Genomic DNA, 18,826 nt, shown 5'->3' on the forward strand with positions numbered 1-18,826 from the left:
TTCCATTGTGTAAATGTACCATAGCTTTTTTTATCCTCTCATCTATTGATGGGCACTTGGCTGTTTCCAGATGAAGATTAAACTTTTTGAAGCTGTAATGTTATGATGGGGGATCAGGGTATTTGAGACACCTGGGGAACTGGAGCATTTACTAGTATATCATAAAGTTCCAGCAGAGTATCCTGGATCCTGCATATTCTTTGGTTGGGGAATCTCAGTAACTACTCTTAGGATATTTTGGTGAGTCAAATTGTGTGGCATCATTATCAGCATGACAACAACTCAGAGCATGCTTCATAAGAATGAATGCACAAAGACAGAATTTTTTCTCCCTGTTCCAAAAAATAAATTAACTCCCTGCTTTTGGCACATGGGGTTGAGGAAATTAGTCATCATTTGATCAGTTTAAATGTTTTCCTTTAGGGCAAAGCCATTAGACATGAATCACACATGCCAAAAGCAACATGGATACACCCCCATTCATGTAACCCCTCTTTGTTAGTATTGGGAATCAAACCATACTGTTTCCCATTAATTTTACAGTGACTGTTCCAGTTTTCCAAAGATATGTAGATTTTTTTTTTTTGAGCAGTAAAACCCATTTATATTCTTATTGTCAAGGGTCTGTAAAGTGCATGGGTTTCCACAAGAAATAGAGGAGATGACAGAAAAGCACATTTCTAGAATTGATTCCAGGAGAGTCCCTGGAAACTTTAATGGCGATAGATGAATATGATTCACGCATAGGATTTAGGAAATGTTTGCATTACAGGTGGCTCACAGTAGCTTGCAAGAGGCTCCAAAGTTGTGGTTAAGGGTTAGAAAGAAGCAGCTTTAGTGGGGTGCTGAGCCAGACTGAACTTGGACACCAGTAAAGTAGAGCGCAGGGTTACTAACATTTCCTTGCTATCAAACTCCCTTCATAGCAGTATATAACCTCACAAACACCTCAATAATGTTGTCATTTTGTCATTTTGCAAAACACATGATAAAGAAATTATTGAAGTAGACCTTAATTCATTCTGAACAAATGTATTACTAAAGATTATATTATAAAGTTCACTTTGATACTCTTTAATATTCACAGTTATAAAAATAAATTTTAAATTTCACTCAACAAATGGCTTTAGTTTATATTTTTAAAAATCAGGATTTGTCCATTGACAGAAATTTAAATAACACATGTTATGTTTGTTCTGACAAATGTATATTGTAAATATATATGTTTTGTTCCTATATGTTAAATATACATTGAAATTTAATAGGTATTATACTTTCAAAGTAGGAAAAAAATAAGTAACATTTTTGCATTTTGCACTTAAAAAAGCAACTGGTCTGTTTTTATGTTTTCTCTATTTTCTTTATATTTAATAAGCTGCAGATAACATTTTGAAGGAGTTTTTTTAACCACTAAATAATATGTGTGATGTAGTTACTGAGATCCCCAACCAGAGAGCATGCAAGACCCAGGACACTCTGCTGGGACATTATGATATAGATGCTTCCATTCCCCAGGTGTCTCGAATATATTTTTAACACTGGTTTTTGAAGTTCTAGAAATAAAGCTATGTAAGGCTTTGGCTAAATGGATACTACTTAAGGATCAGATGAAAATTATTCTAGGAGGAAATTTGCATAATTGTTCTAGAGGGAAAATCACATAAATGGAAATTTGTGTGATACAGTAGTTCTTTAAAAAACTACACAATTATATGATACTAGTGGCCCAGTGCACGAAATCCGAGCACGGATAGGGTCCCTAGGCCTGGCCGGCTATCAGGGCCGATCAGGTTCCCTGACTCTCCACCTCCCACCTCCCTGCCTCCCTCGCTCCCTCTGCACCCTGCAGCCACCGCTGGTTGCCCACCATGTTCTGCGCTGCCCTCTGGTGGTCAGTGCATGGCATAGTGAGTGATCGAACTCCCGTTTTCCTGGTTGAACTCCCAAGGGGACACTTTGCATATTAGCCTTTTATATAAATAGATAATTCCTCGAACAAGTATAATTCATCCTAGAGTTATCTGATTAGGCCAGGCATATTAAGGGTTTTAGAAGCAAATCACCTATGGTTGGCTGTTTTTTAAAATTTCATGTTCATGTGTTTTGTTTTTATTATAGATACACAAAAGCAAGAATCTACTGTGGGTGGAGGGACAAGCAGGCATTGCTTCTATGGACTTCAGCCTGATTCACAGTATAAAATCAGTGTTTATACAAAGCTTCAGGAGACTGAGGGACCCAGTGTGAGCATAATGGAAAAAACACGTAAGTCTAGTGCCTTCTCTCCTGATCCCCATCTCCACAAATCGTTCTTAGGCATCCTGTTTGGGTTAAAAAAACTTTATTCTACTTAGAAGAATATGAGCTATTTCTGCCCAGGGATATCTGTAATACAAGTTTTATTCCTTCTATCCAGGCTCAGAATTCACTGCATGTGGCCCATTGATGCTTCTGTATGGTATTTTCCCATCCTCCATACGCTTCACAAGGAATTATAAGGCCATATGATTGCAAAGTGCTTGAAACAATGACCTATATTGTGATCTATACCCATAAGGAACACTTGTGGTATGTGGAGTGTGAAATGAAGTTTAAGTACCGGGTCCTGACATTAAAACAATGGCATATTACCACAGCCATGTGGGTGGGCATGGAGCCAGCATGTTCCAATTGACTGACCCTAGAGTTATTGCCTACTTAAGAGGCTCTTGTACTTTTTCCAAGTTGGCTATAGATCTGATGCACTGAAGGGAAAGGCAAAGAATAAAATTAAAACAAAGCACTTTTTACATGTTCTAAAGAGCAAGGAGAGTGTCAGCTTCTTGGAATGGCTTTTAATCAAGGATTCCTGACCTAGAGGCCACAGGCATTAAAATGATTTGAACTGCAGTGAATTCTGGGGGACATTTGTGTGCTTAACTCGGAATCTTGAACTTAAACTCAAAATCCCTGAGGATCTGTGTCAGAAGAGGCAGTGGGCAGCGGGCTTTCCTTTGAAACCCCTCTATCATCTATGTGACACTTTTTTCTACTGGCAATAGATCAGTCTTTCAGTTGATCTGGGACACGTGGAAAGAAATCATCAATGTGTGGCTATCAAACACGGAAAGACAATGTTTAATAAATGGAATCATCTATTTTTTTTCTAATACAAAGGCTTTCATAACTGAAATATTCAACATTATATTACACATGTATTTGAGGTATAAGTCACATACATAAAATTCACCCGTTTCAAATGTACAATTCAATACTTTTTAATACAAAGAGTTGAGCAGCCATCACTGCAATCCAACTTAGAGACATTTCACCAACCCAAAGATATCTTTCATGTCTGTTCAGTCAATCCCCAGTCCCATCTTCAGCCCCAGGCAATTTACTTTCTTTTCTTATATATTGGTCTTTTCTAGACATTTCCTATAAATGAAATATATCGTATATAACATTTTGCATTTGACATTTTCACTTAGCATATGTTTTTTTTTTAATTTAGCATATGTTTTTGAGGTTTATTCACACTGTAGAAAGTATCAGAGGTTTGTTTCTTTTTATTGCTGATTAGAATTCTATTTTATGGATAGAGGATCATGTAATTTTAAACTTATTAGAGCCCTGGTATTGCACTAGATTTAACATCAAACAGGCTCAGTTGGGGCCCTTTCAAGCATTGTGGCCTTAGGCAATTCAACATCTCTGAGCTTTTTTTTGGCTTATCAATAAAATTAAATAGCTACTCTCTTAGCCCAGTGAAAATCCAGTAAAAGAGAATGTGTTGAGAAGCTTTCAATTTGTATCTTATTGAACAAATACTTTCTGTCATCACTTAGTGATCACCAAGTGATGGCCATGGGGTCAGACATGATGGTTTTTTGGAAAAAAAATATACTTTTTAAAGTTTTGAAAATTCAAAAGTTCTGACAACACAGGACACACTTACCCTCACAGTGCCAATCTGCTGGAACCAATAACCGCTGTCTCTTTTAGACAGTGTCTGTGATCTCAAGTTGTTACTGTTTAATGTTTGGGCTAGTTCTTTGCTCATATTCATTACTTGCCTGACCTCTGAAAACGTTTTAGTTTGTGACCCCGGGTCTACTTTCCTTCCCCTAATATTAACCCCACGACTCTTCACTACCAACTGAGGGTTAAATTGAGCAGCTCTGGTTGATGTAAATGTTTTCCTTATGTTGGGGACATCTGTTTTTTTGCAGCTTCCATGCACTGGCTCTAGTGCAATCTGAAGCCACGTAGATCAGGACTGCTCCTTCTTCTATGTGACAGCCCCTCATATGGGAGACAGGGGCCATCTGTATGCCACATAGAGAGTATAAACACACGTCACCAGTTTATTGTTCTTCCTACTCAAGGGATTCTTTGCCCAGATGTTCTGCTCAAACATATTGATCTGTCTGCCATAACCCCCCATTGATTTGTTCTTGATTTATTGACTGAACTTCAGACATGCCTCAATTTTCCTCATTTAAAAAAATGCATACATCTTGCTTCCACAGATTTTAAGATAAATAAATCTGACTTTAATAGCATTTTGTGGTGCTTTAAAGAAAGCTTTGCAATCCTGATTTTAGTATTAAGGTTTCTCTCCCTTTAACTTTTGAAATGTTTTAGCTTCAAAAGTTGCCTTTAAAAGACAACAGTGATATATATTCATACTAATGCAACAGAAGGTATAAAGTGCATTGTCAACCTCCCTGTTTCTTCATTCTTCCTTCTAAATACCCATTTGTATCAGTTTGGTCTCCTTTAAGAAAGTCTACCTGATACATATATAGACTTATATCAATATAAATATATAGATATGGGCCTGATAAATATATCAGACTGATATAATTTTTTTATGTTTCACAAAAGGGATCATACCGTAGATACAGCGACTTGCTTCATTTCACATAATAATGTCTAACACTTTTCCATATCAGTAATATACAATGACCTCATTCTTTTAATGTTGAATCATTTTACTCAGTTTTATTTTATTGGCTCTTGGATTTGGAAAAGACCTTAAAATTCATCTCTTCCAACCTTCCTGCCAGTGAAGGAATTCCCTTTACAACATTCCCGGCAAATAACCAGTCTGCCTGAGCTCAAATCCTTCCAGCCACTTGGCACTTACTGTCCCCCGAAGCTGGACATCTTCCTCTGCTAATGGCTATGATTAATTGAAGATATTTACCACATATTAAACTGGGAAAATGAGAATTTTCTCAGTCTTTCTTAAATTTTTAGCATCAAACAAGATAGAAAAGAACACATAAAAAATAATATTTAGGATGCTTGCCTTTTGATGCCATAACTTCCTGGTGATTTGTTCTAGTATGTTAGTCACTCCTTTGATGAACTATCACCAGGTTTGTTAACCAAACCACACCTCTACATGTTACATGGACTTGTCATCCCTCATCATCCAGGTTGAACTAATCTGTGGTCTCCTGATGTCCTGCCATTTGGTCTTCAGAACTGAAAGTTTTCCAGAAGCAGTCTGGGTAGAATAGAAAGTGGATACAGGATGAGAAGGGGGAAAGTCCTATTGAACAATGATTGATGGTCAGTACTTTCTTAGGCAGAATGGAAATGATGTTTACATGTGTGAAAGAAGCCAGAGACTAAAGTGAAATAGGTTGGCAGGATTCATGCCTTAAATAAACATTAGAATCACTTTGTAGTTGACAGCTTGATTGTATCGACTCCTGCTGGGTAAACTGAACTGTGGCGAAATGGCATTTCAAGCCTTCCTTCTAAGGTTGAGGGGATGGATGGCGGCAGTTTTTCACAGGCTGTGGCTGACTTATAGCAGTCACTAAATTCTCTAAGAAGAGATCTGTCCCAGTCATTGAGGTCCCCTAAAGAATTATTACTCCATGACCTCCCTGTCTTCGCCACAGATGAGATGGCTAATTGATGCTCTTTCGTTCTCTCTACAGAATCGCTTCCTACTCAACCACCTACTTTTCCTCCAACCATTCCACCAGCAAAAGAAGGTAAAAGATTAATACAATAATGATGTGATATTAGGTTTAAGATTTTGTTGGCTTTGTTCATTTGATCATTTAAAAATCAAGGTACTCATAAAATATATTTTCTCATTAAAACAAATGCTTATCAAATCCTGATAGGGTACAAACTTGCAACCAGTAGTAAATAAGACATGCAGATGTATTGCATAATATAATGAACATTGACGACAACATTGTACAATAATTATGTAATGTGATAGAGGTACTAAATATCCCTATAGTGGCACCCATATTACAATATATAAATGTATCCACTTAACATGTTGTGCACCTTAAGTTTATACACTATCATATATCAAATATATTGAATTTTAAAAAATAGATAAATATCCATGTAATTACAGATTTTCTAACAAAATTGCATTATGTTTATTTCATTGAAAATATCAGAGTAGTGAATTTTCATCAAAGAATAGTTATGTAATTTTGTGAGTGAGAATCTAGTTTATAATTCTACTACACCCAGTGTCAAGTCCTGCCGGCGCCACAGGACTCTTCAGTGTACCTCCTGGTGACCGGTCTTTGGTCATTACAGTGTTACGACCACTGGGTTTTTGTTAATATAGATGGGGTAATAATTCCCTGGTTTAACTCGGAAATGGCTCTCCTACTTGTTTCTCTCTATCTTTATCACAAGAGTTTCTCATCACCTCTTACCTGAGCTGTTAAGGTACTTTCTAAAAAAAAACTTCCAAACATAGAAGTGGTTGTATATTTTTTTAATTCCATTAATAAACATTTATTAACTCTACTAGTCATTCTAAAAGCTTCCATGCCAGGCACTTGGAATGCAGTAGTAATATATGATTGCTGCTGAATGCTTATTCTCAGTATTGCAAGAGAATAGGTGTTTGCTTATAATGACCAATCAAGAATATGAGTTTGGAAATGGAGATTATACTGTGGTTGTCCAGAAATGAAAACAGTTCATGCTACTGCAGGTTAATTACTTGTAAAGGGGGAAGAGAAATTTGATCTACATTTTGAAGAATGAGTTTAAAGGTAAATAAATGGGAGAAGAGCACTCAGTCATGGAATGATCTAAGCACACAGTGTGTTTGCAAAACAATGAGCAGCACATGGAAAAGAGTGAAGATAGAGTTACAAAGTGGTTTGTGTTGCAGAATAAGGAGTGTGAGCTCTACCCTAAAGGAAAAAGTGTGCCATGAGAAGTTTTATGGTGGGGAGCTGACCTGAGGAAATCAGTGTTTGAGAAAAATAACCTTGGTGCAATGGACAAGAGGGTATGGGGGAGGAGAGGATAAAGGTGGAACATGTAGTTGGAAGGTTTTTTTGGAAGAGTTCTTTTATCATGTATTTTAAAGTACCTGTTATGTACCAGGGATACAATGAAAACTAAGTTGTTCCTGTCTTACAGCAGCTTAAAGTCAGTGGGGTCACATGCTGGAGAGTGTATCAGTGGGGTCACATGCTGGAGAGTGTACGTGTCAGGGAAACAAAGAGGCAATGAGAAACTCTAGTAAAGGTCAGCATCCTTCCTCGCATTCCAGTGATCAGCCTATTTGGTGAACTCATTTCCCAGATTATGTTAGGAAAATAAATGGGAGAAGAGCACTTCCCACAAATACCCATTTGTACCAGTTTGGTCTCCTTTAAGAAAGTCTACCTGATACATATATAGAACATATATCAATATAATATATAGATATATATCTTACAGATGCATATATCAGACAGATACAATTCTTCTGTTTCGCAAATGGGATCATACCTTAGATTCAGTGACTCACTTCATTTCACATAATAATTAATGTCTAACATTTTTCCATATTAGTAATATACAGTGACCGATTTCTTTTAAATGTTGAATTGTTTTACTCAATTTTATTTTATTGACTTTTAGATTTGGAAGAGACCTTGACCTTAAAATTCATCTCTTCCAACCCGTCAACTATAAGACAGTAATAGCAACATCGGTCCAGCTCAGAGTTCCCGTACATGTCTTATGCTGTCCTGCATCATCTAATGCTATTTACTAGTACTCTACCTGGAGTGCTGGAATATTTCTTCTTCTGTCTTCAGTTGCAGCCTGCTCTAGTCTTAGTAGTTATGATTATTTTCACTATTGGAACTGAAAGCAGAATTCTCATTGATAAATTTACTATTTAGACATTTCTGATGTGCAGATATCACAAAACTCTCTGAGGTCAGAGTATTTTTATTTATAGCTGAACATGGTTATCATTCAGTAAACATTCATGAATGCTCATGGAAGATGTGTGCAGGGTCTGTGAGAGTAAGGATTGACAAGGCTGATAACTTGCTCCTAAAGTTTTTTTAGGATGGTTTTAGATGGTGGGGCTTTTGCTTCTTGAATGCATTATTCATCTCAGCCTTGGTTTGTACCGAGTGTGTTCAATTAAAAAGCCTATAAATTTTTATTGTTAAAGTAATACTGAGTATTTATTAAACAAACTAGAGGCCTGGTGCATGAAGTTCATGCACAAGGGGGGTCCCGCCAGCCCAGCCTGCACCCTCTCCAATCCAGGACATCCCTCTCACAATCTGGGACCACTGGCTCCTAACTGCTCACCTTCCTGCTCACCTTCCTGCCTGCCCGATCGCTCCTAACTGCCCCCCCTGCTGGCCTGGTCACACCCAACTGCCCCCCTGCTGGCCTGGTGCCTCCCAACTGTCCCCCCTGCCGGCCTGGTCACCACCAACTGCCCCCCCCCCCCACCAGCCTGGTTGCCCCTCACTGATCCCCTCTGGTGGCCTGGTCGCCCTTGAATGCCCCCCCCCCCCCCAGCCAGTCTGGTCGCCCCCAACTGCCCCACCTACCGGCATGGTCACCCCACGCAGCCTGCTGTTCGGTCGTTTGGTTGCCCCTCACTGCCCGCCCCCCCCCCCCCCCCCGCTCCCACCAGCCTGGTCGCCCCACACAGCTCTCTGTTCAGTTGTTTGGTCATCCCTCACTAACACCCCTGCTGGCCTGGTCGCCCCCAACTGCCCCACCTGCCAGCCTGGTCACCTCACACAGCCTGCTGCTCAGTCGTTTGGTCGTCTCTCCTAACCCCCCTGCCGGCTTGGTCACTCCACGCAGCCTGTTTGGTCATCTGTTCAGTTGTTTTGGTTGTGACAGTCGCTTAGGTTTTTATATATATAGATGTTAATAAGTACAAAAGAGTATATAGAAGACAATTTAAAACACAATTTCCTATCCCAGAGGTAATTTCTTCATGCATTTTTATGTATTTTCTTTGATTTATTAATTTTTCATTTTGATGATCTGTTCAAATAGATTTTGCTTTCATTTTGAAGGTGAAACCTAATCTAGTTTTCATCTTTCCTTGGAAACAGAGGACCAGGTTTTCCTTTAGAAGCCTATTATTAGCAGATCTTATGTCCCTTTCAGCTTTAAACTCAAACCATAAGATTGTACAATTTTACAAATCACAGAACTCATGAGAACAACCTCACCAGATCCTTATTGTTCCTGGAGTATTACCTCACTTGGAGATGGTTTATTTTACATTATAAATAGCTTTAAGGGAATAACATTGCACTTAATAAAATAAAACGAAATGAGGGTGCTTTTTTTTCCAAAGAAAGGAGAAAGGCACATTATCTCAAAGAATATTTGTGTATCACTCACCTAATCTTAGAAGGTTCAGATTATTATTGAAGAGTAAATCATTTCATCATAAAACAGAGTCAACTACAGTGATCTAAACTAATGAAAGGGAAAGAGGCATAGATCATTTGAAAGTGTACATGATGCCAAAAATGACAGTTAAAATGCTTTCAGTGGAGTAGGCTTTTGTTGGTATATTTTTTGCTTGCTTGTTAGTGTTATCATCAATTATACCTACTGGTCATATTTTCCCTGGGCTGGCATTAGTGTACATTTTTTGGCATGTATCAATGGGTGGCAGAAAGTCACAGACAGAATGAGCGAGGCTGGAATTAAAGTTTGCTTATGACCTCAGCCCAAATGCATATCAAGTTGTAGATGTCACATGCCTTCCTTTTGAAGTTGAATCACTCTGAAGTTACCAACTGAACAAACAGAAGACAAGGTGCACCGGGTGATACCTTGGACTTCCTCCTAATCAGTAGGCACTAGAAAGTGTTTGCTGATTCTTCTGTCTGTAAATCACCTCACTTCCACATTTTCCTCTTCTCTTATTTCTATTCTTTGGGACTGAGGTTGGTGGATTTTTTTCCTTTTTAATTTCACATATTCAGTAGAAGTTTCTGAGTCATGAATGGGAACCTTGAACATAGAAGAGAAATGATGGTCAGGAAGCATAATGAGCAAAAGCTTGGAATATAAACCTGAAAGGATTGATATCTTTTCTTTAGAAAAAAGCATGAGTTACCAGAGGGAAATTGATATCTGCTTTGTTGATTTAATACCAACTCTGTTTTCTTCTTATGTCTGATTCAACATTTATTCTTGGTCTTCAGTATGTAAAGCTGCCAAGGCAGACCTGGTGTTTATGGTGGATGGATCCTGGAGTATTGGAGATGAAAATTTCAACAAGATCACGGATTTTCTGTATAACACCATTGGAGCCCTGAACAAGATCGGTGCAGATGGAACTCAAGTAAGGCTAATAGATCAATTATTACTTTATTATATGCGTTAAAAAGTTATTCTAATGCATTATTATGGCTATTAGTCAGGGCATCTAGATAAAGAACTATAATGATCAAATCCATCCCTAGATGAGAGAATACATAAGTCTGTGTTTGGAAGCAGCTTACTGATGCCTGATAGAGACTGATAAGATGCTAATCCTTAAAAGCTACTGAGTTCAGCAAACTAAGACAGGTTAGAATGTCCATGCCAGCAGATGTTCCTTTAATATATACTAGGATAGAGTATTTCCTTTATGGATATATTCAATATTTCCCCTGCTCTCACAGACATTAAAGTCTTGAAAGATAGAAGTTGTGGTCAAACTAGTATAAATCAAATAAAACATAAAACTAATTTATTCATTCAACAAATATTTACTGAGGATTTATTATGGCCAGACATAGTACTGTTATAATGAATATGACAAACAATGTCTCTAATTTCTTGGTGATCATATTCTTAAAGGCAAAGAGAGGAGGTGAGTGAGAGATAAACATAAATAGGCAAACAAGTAAGTTCACAAGGTAGGGATGTGAGCTCTGAAAACAGAGTGATAGGCTTTAAAGTCACTGAGGGTTACTTAAAAGTGTGTGTGTGTGTGTGTGTGTGTGTGTGTGTGTGTGTGTGTGTAAGAGAGTATTTGAAATTTTATGGTCAGTGAAGGCCTCTTTGAGGAGGTGGCTTTTGAACTGAGATGTAAATGATTACAAAGGAGATCTGAAAGTAGAATTTGCAGACAAGGAAAACAGTGAGTACAAAGGACCTAAGATGAGAATGAGACTTGAGGTTTCAGACCCTAAAACTTGTAGCTAGATAGAATATAGCCAGTGAGCATGTGGGGAGCAGGAGAAGAGGTGGAAGAAGTAGGCAAAAGCCAGATTATCTTGAGTCTTATGGACCATTGAAGGAGTTGGGTGTCATCATCAATGCAATGGAAACCAGCAGAAAGTATGGAGAGAAAGATCTGATAAGCTTTTTCAAAAAGATTAAAAGCTGCTTTATAGAATGAATATTAATAAGGGTAAGAGTGGAAGCAGAGAAACCAGTTAAGATGTTGCTCTCATGGTCCATCAGAGAGATGATGGGGGTCTGGGTGAGGGTGGTAGCAATGGGATGCACTGAAATGAACAGCTTTGGAATATATTTTGGAAGAACAGCTGAGGAATTTTGGATATCAGTGCCAAATACATAAAGTTGCTGAAGCATTTCAGGGAGGGAGAAATTTGTTTTGAATAGAGGGATCGGAGGAGGTTTCCTTAAGATGGTGACATCTGCAGTAGACCTCAATAAACTGGTAGCAGTTGAAGGCTCACAAAAATGACAGTTCTTTGCTTTATCTCTTCTCGTCCCCCACCTCCGAATGTCAGTCTGTAGAGAGAGATTTTTAAAATAAAGTACTTTCTGAAAGGTACTCAGAGAAAAAATGCTATTTAATGTGTCATCAGATTTGGTATGTAATGTGTATGGAATTTTAAACCAAGGAAACTGTGGACTAAGTAAGAAATTAAATTGAAGGTACCTTATCTGGCCCAGGGGGAGTCTACATATATGTAAAAACAAACACACCTTCTCTCTCCAGGTTGCAATGGTTCAGTTTACTGATGACCCCAGAACGGAATTTAAGCTAAACACTTACAAAACCAAAGAGACTCTTCTTGATGCAATTAAACATATTTCATACAAAGGAGGAAATACAAAAACAGGTAAGACCAAAGAAAGTCCAGTTAATACCCAAAGTAATGAACTATAAATGAAATTACCTTTATAGAATTATATTTACTGGGATAATATTGGTTAATAACATTATGTAAATTTCAGGTGTACAACTTTGTAATATGACTGCTGTAGACTCTATTGTTTGCTCACCACCTGAAGTCTAGTCTCCTTCCGTCACCATGTATTTGACCCCTCTTTGCTCTTCACCCTACACTGCACCCCACCCTTCCCAATGATTCTGTATCTATGAGTTTGTTTTATTTGTTCACTTGTTGATTTTTTGCTTTATATCCTACATATAAGTGAAAACACATGGTTCTTTTCTGTTTTGTTTGATTTATTTTACTTAGCATAATATTTTCAAGATCTGTCCATGTTATAAAAAATGGCAATATTTCATCTTTTTATGACTGAATATATATATATATGTGTGTGTGTATATATATATATATATATACACACATACACACACACACACACACACACACATATACACACATACACTGAATGGCCAGATTATTATGATCTCTGAACGCATAATAATCTGGCCACTCAGTGTATATCCTATATAATAAAAGGCTAATATGCAAATTGTCCCCTCGACCAGGAGTTCGACCAGCAGGCAGGCTGGCCAACCGCCCATGTTCCCTCCCCCTGGCCAGGCTGGCCGGACCCCACCCATGCATGAATTCATGCACCGGGCCTCTAATATATATATATATATATATATATATATATATATATATATATATATATATATACACACACACACACACACACACACACACACACACACACACACATACACTGAGTGGCCAGATTATTATGCATTCAGAGATTATAATAATCTGGCCACTTTGAGGCCCGGTGCATAAATTCATGCATGGGTGGGGTCCGGCCAGCCTGGCCAGGGGGAGGGGACATGGGCGGTTGGCCAGCCTGCCTGCTGGTCGAACTCCTGGTCGAGGGGACAATTTGCATATTAGCCTTTTATTATATAGGATATACACTGAGTGACCAGATTATTATGCATTCAGAGATCATAATAACCTGGCCACTCAGTATATATATCACATCGTCATTAATCATCCAAAGTCACATTTTTAAGGCATAATTATATAGATTTTTTTTAAAAGATTTTCATTGATTTAAGAAGTTTGTTCTTACCCTTCCCTCCCCTGCAAAACAAAGTTGAAATTGAACTGTTTACTTCCTCTGTTTCAGGAAAAGCAATTAAGTATGTCCGAGATACCTTGTTTAATTCTGAGTCAGGTACCAGAAAAGGCATCCCAAGGGTCATCGTGGTCATAACTGATGGACGATCACAAGATGATGTGAACAAAATCTCCAGGGAAATGCAATCAGATGGTGAGTTTTACACAGATACGAAATAGTGGCTCCCAGGAATATGGTAGCATTGCTCTTTTCTGAATATACATTCAAAAGCTGAATCTGTATGACTTAAATATTTCTGAATCTTTCTTAATATAGCTGAAAAATATGATTTTAAAAATACTTTTCAGGTTACAAATCTATTATTTTGCTTTATTTTCTCTAATACTTCTTCTACATATAGGATTCCCTGTATAAGAAATGCCAACAATTAAATGCAATACTATGAAAAGAACCATTATAAAGGGCCAGGGAAGGAACCTGCACAGAAGCTCCTCAGCCTCATCATCTGTAAAATGGGGATTCTCGTAACACTGTCGTGAAGATACATTATATAAAATATTCCTGGCAAACAGTTGTTTAATATTCATTTGCCAAGCATTGAACCATGACCTACCTCTGTTAACACCTTAGTTTCTACATATAAATAAAAATGGAGATAAAATATCTGTTTCAACTACACTACATCTTACAAATTTTAACGTAATTAGTAAACATATGCAGACATAAAGATGTTACTCAAATGGTAACTATTTTGTCTCAAGTACTAATGGGGGCATTGGCCATCTTGAGTTTCTTTAAAATGGAAAAGTAGGGGATGATGGAATAATTTTCATATGATGAAATATGTGCATGCAGAATTCTGATGAACTGTTAAGAATGAATTATTCACCCCACTAGCCCTCCTTCACAAACATATTTTAAACATTTGGACGTGTCTTATATTGCGATACTTATCTGTTGTGCAACTGAAAGTAATCAGAAATCTGTTTCCGTTCTGCCACAGGCTATAGCATTTTTGCAATTGGTGTGGCTGATGCGGATTATTCGGAGTTGGTTAGCATTGGCAGCAAGCCTAGTGCACGCCATGTCTTCTTTGTGGATGACTTTGACGCCTTTAAGAAAATTGAAGATGAGTTGATTACTTTTGTCTGCGAAACCGCTTCGGCAAGTGAGTTCTTTAAAATGTGTGCTTACTCGTGTTGCTTAAAGGCTGTGATATTTCATACCAGTTAAATAATGAATCGCATCTTGATCTGAGGAAAGAATATTGTCTCACAGAGCTGTTTGTTATGCAGACATTTTTTTTTTTGTTTTAGAGCATTTGGAAGTAAACCTCCCCTCTCCCAGGCGTAGAGTTTTAGATTGATGAAGACCTTCCCTAATAAGATGAGAGTCTGTGTTTAAAGGCAACTCTTCTTAAACAGCTGTAGCAAATAGTTTTAAAAAATGTTTTAAGACAGCCCACCAGTATAATGCACTAGAAGTGAGACTTATCCCAACATATGTTCCTAAGTGACCACCAGTTTTCATGGACCCAGGAGAGGAGAAGGAGGCAATGGCCCTTTGGTTTAAGAGAAAAAGTGAGAGCATTTCAATATTTAGGAATCCACAGGAAACAATAGCCACATCTGGTTTGGATTCCCTTTACAATTGACTTCCGAAAAGATTGTTAATTTCCTGTTCTCAGGACAGGGAAAGGATACATTTGGAAAGTATCTAAATTAGTGTTTTATATTGTTTGTTTTGTCTTGTTTTCCAGCCTGCCCACTGGTGCACAAGGATGGCATTGATCTTGCTGGTATGCATTATCACAATTTTTCCAAGTAGAAATATATTAAATAACTCCCATTTGGGGGGTCCAGATTTTTCTTTTAAAATTCAATAGGCTAATATTTTCAAATTTAACATCCTAAAATGCCTGTTTATTCTTTTTTTTTTTTTAAAGGATTTAAGATGATGGAAATGTTTGGTTTGGTTGAAAAGGATTTTTCATCGATGGAAGGGGTTTCTATGGAACCTGGTACCTTCAATGTGTATCCTTGTTACCGACTTCATAAAGATTCCCTGGTTTCCCAGCCTACCAAGTATGTTTTCATTGCAAGATATTAAAACCGATCATTTGTTTATTATATCTCAATGTGAAAATGATGCCCACTTTTGATAGGCTGTAACAGTTCCTGGTAGGATTTTCTATAATATTTAGAGCAGATGATGTTTAGATTTCTTCGTTTAAAAAAATTAGACTCAGCCAATCTGACATGAGCTGAACTAGGTCATGATTCAATTCCCGGTCAGTGCACATGCCCGGGTTATGGACTCAGTCCCTAGTGGGGGACGTGCAAAAGGCAGCAGATCAATGATTCTCTCTCATCATTGATGTTCTCTTTCTCTCTCTCTCTCTCTCTCTCTCTCTCCCTCTCCCTCTCCCTCTCCCTCTCCCACTCCCTCTGCCTCTTCCACTCCCTCTCCCTCTTCCACTCCTTCTCCCTCACACTCTCCCTCTCTTTTCCTCTCTAAAATAAATAAAAATATATTTAAAAGATTTTTTTAAATTAGACTCACATATAATGCTGGTTGAACTTTAATATCTGCTGATCTAAGAAAATTTTATAAATTTTATAAAGATAGTTGACACTTAGCCCTGACCGGTTTGGCTCAGTGGATAGAGCGTCAGCCTGCGGACTAAAGGGTCCCGGGTTCGATTCCGGTCAAGGGCATGTACCTTGGTTGCGGGCACATCCCCGGTGGGAGGTGTGCAGGAGGCAGCTGATCGATGTTTCTCTCTCATCGATGTTTCTAACTCTCTTTCTCTCTCCCTTCCTCTCTGTAAAGAAAATCAATAAAATGTATTTTTTTTTTAAAAAAAAAAAAGATAGTTGACACTTACAAAGCACTTTCATTATCCATGCTTGTGTGTATGAACTTACTGAAACCTCCACAAAACTCTGCAAGGAAGACTCTTATTTTCTCAGTTTTACAGATAATGAAACTGAAGCACAAGGAATGACTTGGGTGAGATCCCATAGTTCCTTAAGTGACAATGCTGGGAGTTGCCTGGCAATCAGGTCCACACCCCTCCCTGAACCATTTTATGTTAGTGCCATAAGTTCAGATGGTTTTTATCTTTAAAAAGTCCTACTAGTAGCCCCATATAGCTGAGGAGAAGTATTAGGTTTATGTAAAAATTATCTACTTGCTTTACAGTCTGATGCACCTAGGGATTCCTAGGGCCTTTTGCAGCCACTCTGTGGACTCTGGGGGTACTTGAACTTGTGGGTTGAGACTTCCTGATTTAAGAGGGTCACCTCTCAAGATCTGCTACTTCACATTCCAAATCAACATTTGTCTCAAAATGCCTTCAGTATTTTTTTATTTTTTTAAATACTTTTATTGATTTCAGAGAGGAAGGGAGGAGAGACAGAAACATCAATGATGAGAGAGACTCATTGATCTGCTGCTTCCTGCACGCCCCCTACTGGGGACTGAGCCCACAACCCAGGCATGTGCCCTTGACTGGACAGTCCACAGGCCAATGCTCTATTCACTGAGCCAAACCAGCTAAGGCACCTTCAGTATTTTAATGTGAAACATTTTCAATGTCCAATTTTGGGGGTAGGGTGGTTATCTGACAGTGTTTATATCTCACCATTGAGTATTGCAATGTGTAAGTTTTTTAGAAATATATTTTTATTGATTCAGAGAGGAAGGGAGAGGGAGAGAGAGATAGAAACATCAATGATGAGAAAGAATCATTGTTCACCCACAATCTGGATATGTTCCCTGACTGGGATCAAACCATGACCTCTTGGTTCATAAATAGATGCTCAACCACTGAGCCACACCGGCCAGGCTGCAATGTGTGATTTTTTAATCTCTTCAAAGCATTGGCAGGTTTTACAAACACAGTCTTGCTTATTTAGCACTTTTGGTGGGTTCCTTAAGATTTTTACTTATGCTTTTATAATCAGACTAGAGGCCCAATGCACGAAGATATGTGTAAGAATGGGCCTTCCTTCCCCTAGCTGCCAGCTTCGCCTTCGCTCCGGCCCGGAGCCGCCTTTCCACCTTCCCACACTGCCCAGAGGCTCGGAGCTGTTGGGGCAGTGCGGAACGCCTGTGTCGTCGCCATGGCGATGACACAAGCATCCTGCCCCGCCCCTGGCCGCTCAGTGCCTGCGTATGCAAATTAACCTGCCATCTTTGTATGGTTAATTTGCATACTCACTCCTGATTGACTGGTGGGTGTTGCAAAGGTACAGTCAATTTGCATCTTTCTCTTTTATTAGTGTAGATGTATAACCTTTTGAGGAGGGATACAATAAAATATTTTTTTCTTTCCATTTTTAGGTATTTGCATCCAGAAGGATTGCCTTCTGATTATACGATCAGTTTTCTATTCCGGATTCTTCCTGACACTCCAGAGGAGCCATTTGCTCTTTGGGAGATTTTAAATAAAAATTCGGACCCATTGGTTGGAGTTATTTTAGATAGTAAGTATATTTATTTACATAACATCTGTACACACATGTATGAGTGATGTATGTGACATGCCATCTTGCCTTTTCTGTGTATATTGCAGAATACCTCACTTAAACTATGTTAGTGAATACTTACAATGAATTATGTAACAGTTCACTCATTCATTTATCCACTCCTTCTTTCCACAAATTTTCACTGAGTTCCTACTATGTGCCAGCACTAGACTCTGGGAAAGTAGTGAGCAGGTGAAAGAGACAATTACTGAGCTACTTGAAGACTACAGGAAGAGTGAAGGTGATGGAAGAAGGAGGGGTCAGTCAATGGCATGAGACCAGAAGTTCATTTTTTGGACATGGATATGATGTTGTAAGATGCCTATTTCATATTGAAAACAAACAAACAAACAAACAAAAAACCACTAGACTGCCAGCAGTATATTTGGGAAGAATTCTGAGGTGGAGAAATGAATTCTGAAGTTGTGTCTGGGTGATATATAAGCCATGATATTGTGTAAGGTCATCTAGAGAATGAGTCTAGAAAGAGAAGAGAAGAGGTCTGAAGACTGAGAAACCCACCATTGTCTGTGTTTTGAAAAGTTGAGAAGGAACCAATGAAGGAAGCTTCTTACCCTCACACTCTTGAAGATCACTTGAGAAGATCATCAAGTTTTTTGTTAATGTCAATGAGTTTTCTGAATAGATTTTTTAGTTTAGAATTCCAATGAAGTGAGGAACCAAAATTTAGTGGCCACTGTTAGGTACTAACTCAAACATTTGGATAAGGAAAGTATTTTAAACTTGTTTTCAGCTAGTATTTG

At 38.3% G+C, this 18,826-nt stretch overlaps 1 protein-coding gene across 5 annotated transcripts in view; it reads left to right on the forward strand.

The window, feature by feature from the left end:
• The window catches only part of COL14A1 (collagen type XIV alpha 1 chain), a gene marked incomplete at both ends in the record, with an annotated part of 185,099 nt that overhangs the window by 83,750 nt on the left and 82,523 nt on the right, over window positions 1-18,826 (forward strand). For all 5 annotated transcript variants that reach the window (XM_080646647.1, XM_080646648.1, XM_080646649.1 and 2 more), the window contains 9 exons: window positions 2,119-2,265; window positions 5,940-5,996; window positions 10,464-10,603; window positions 12,218-12,341; window positions 13,579-13,722; window positions 14,534-14,698; window positions 15,290-15,328; window positions 15,476-15,614; window positions 17,878-18,020. In XM_080646647.1, coding sequence (XP_080502773.1) covers window positions 2,119-2,265; window positions 5,940-5,996; window positions 10,464-10,603; window positions 12,218-12,341; window positions 13,579-13,722; window positions 14,534-14,698; window positions 15,290-15,328; window positions 15,476-15,614; window positions 17,878-18,020 — 1,098 coding nt within the window. The remainder of the gene's footprint in view (window positions 1-2,118; window positions 2,266-5,939; window positions 5,997-10,463; window positions 10,604-12,217; window positions 12,342-13,578; window positions 13,723-14,533; window positions 14,699-15,289; window positions 15,329-15,475; window positions 15,615-17,877; window positions 18,021-18,826) is intronic.

This window comes from Plecotus auritus (genome assembly GCF_963455305.1).
Source record: "Plecotus auritus genome assembly, chromosome: 11".
NCBI classification, from domain to species: Eukaryota; Metazoa; Chordata; class Mammalia; order Chiroptera; family Vespertilionidae; genus Plecotus; species Plecotus auritus.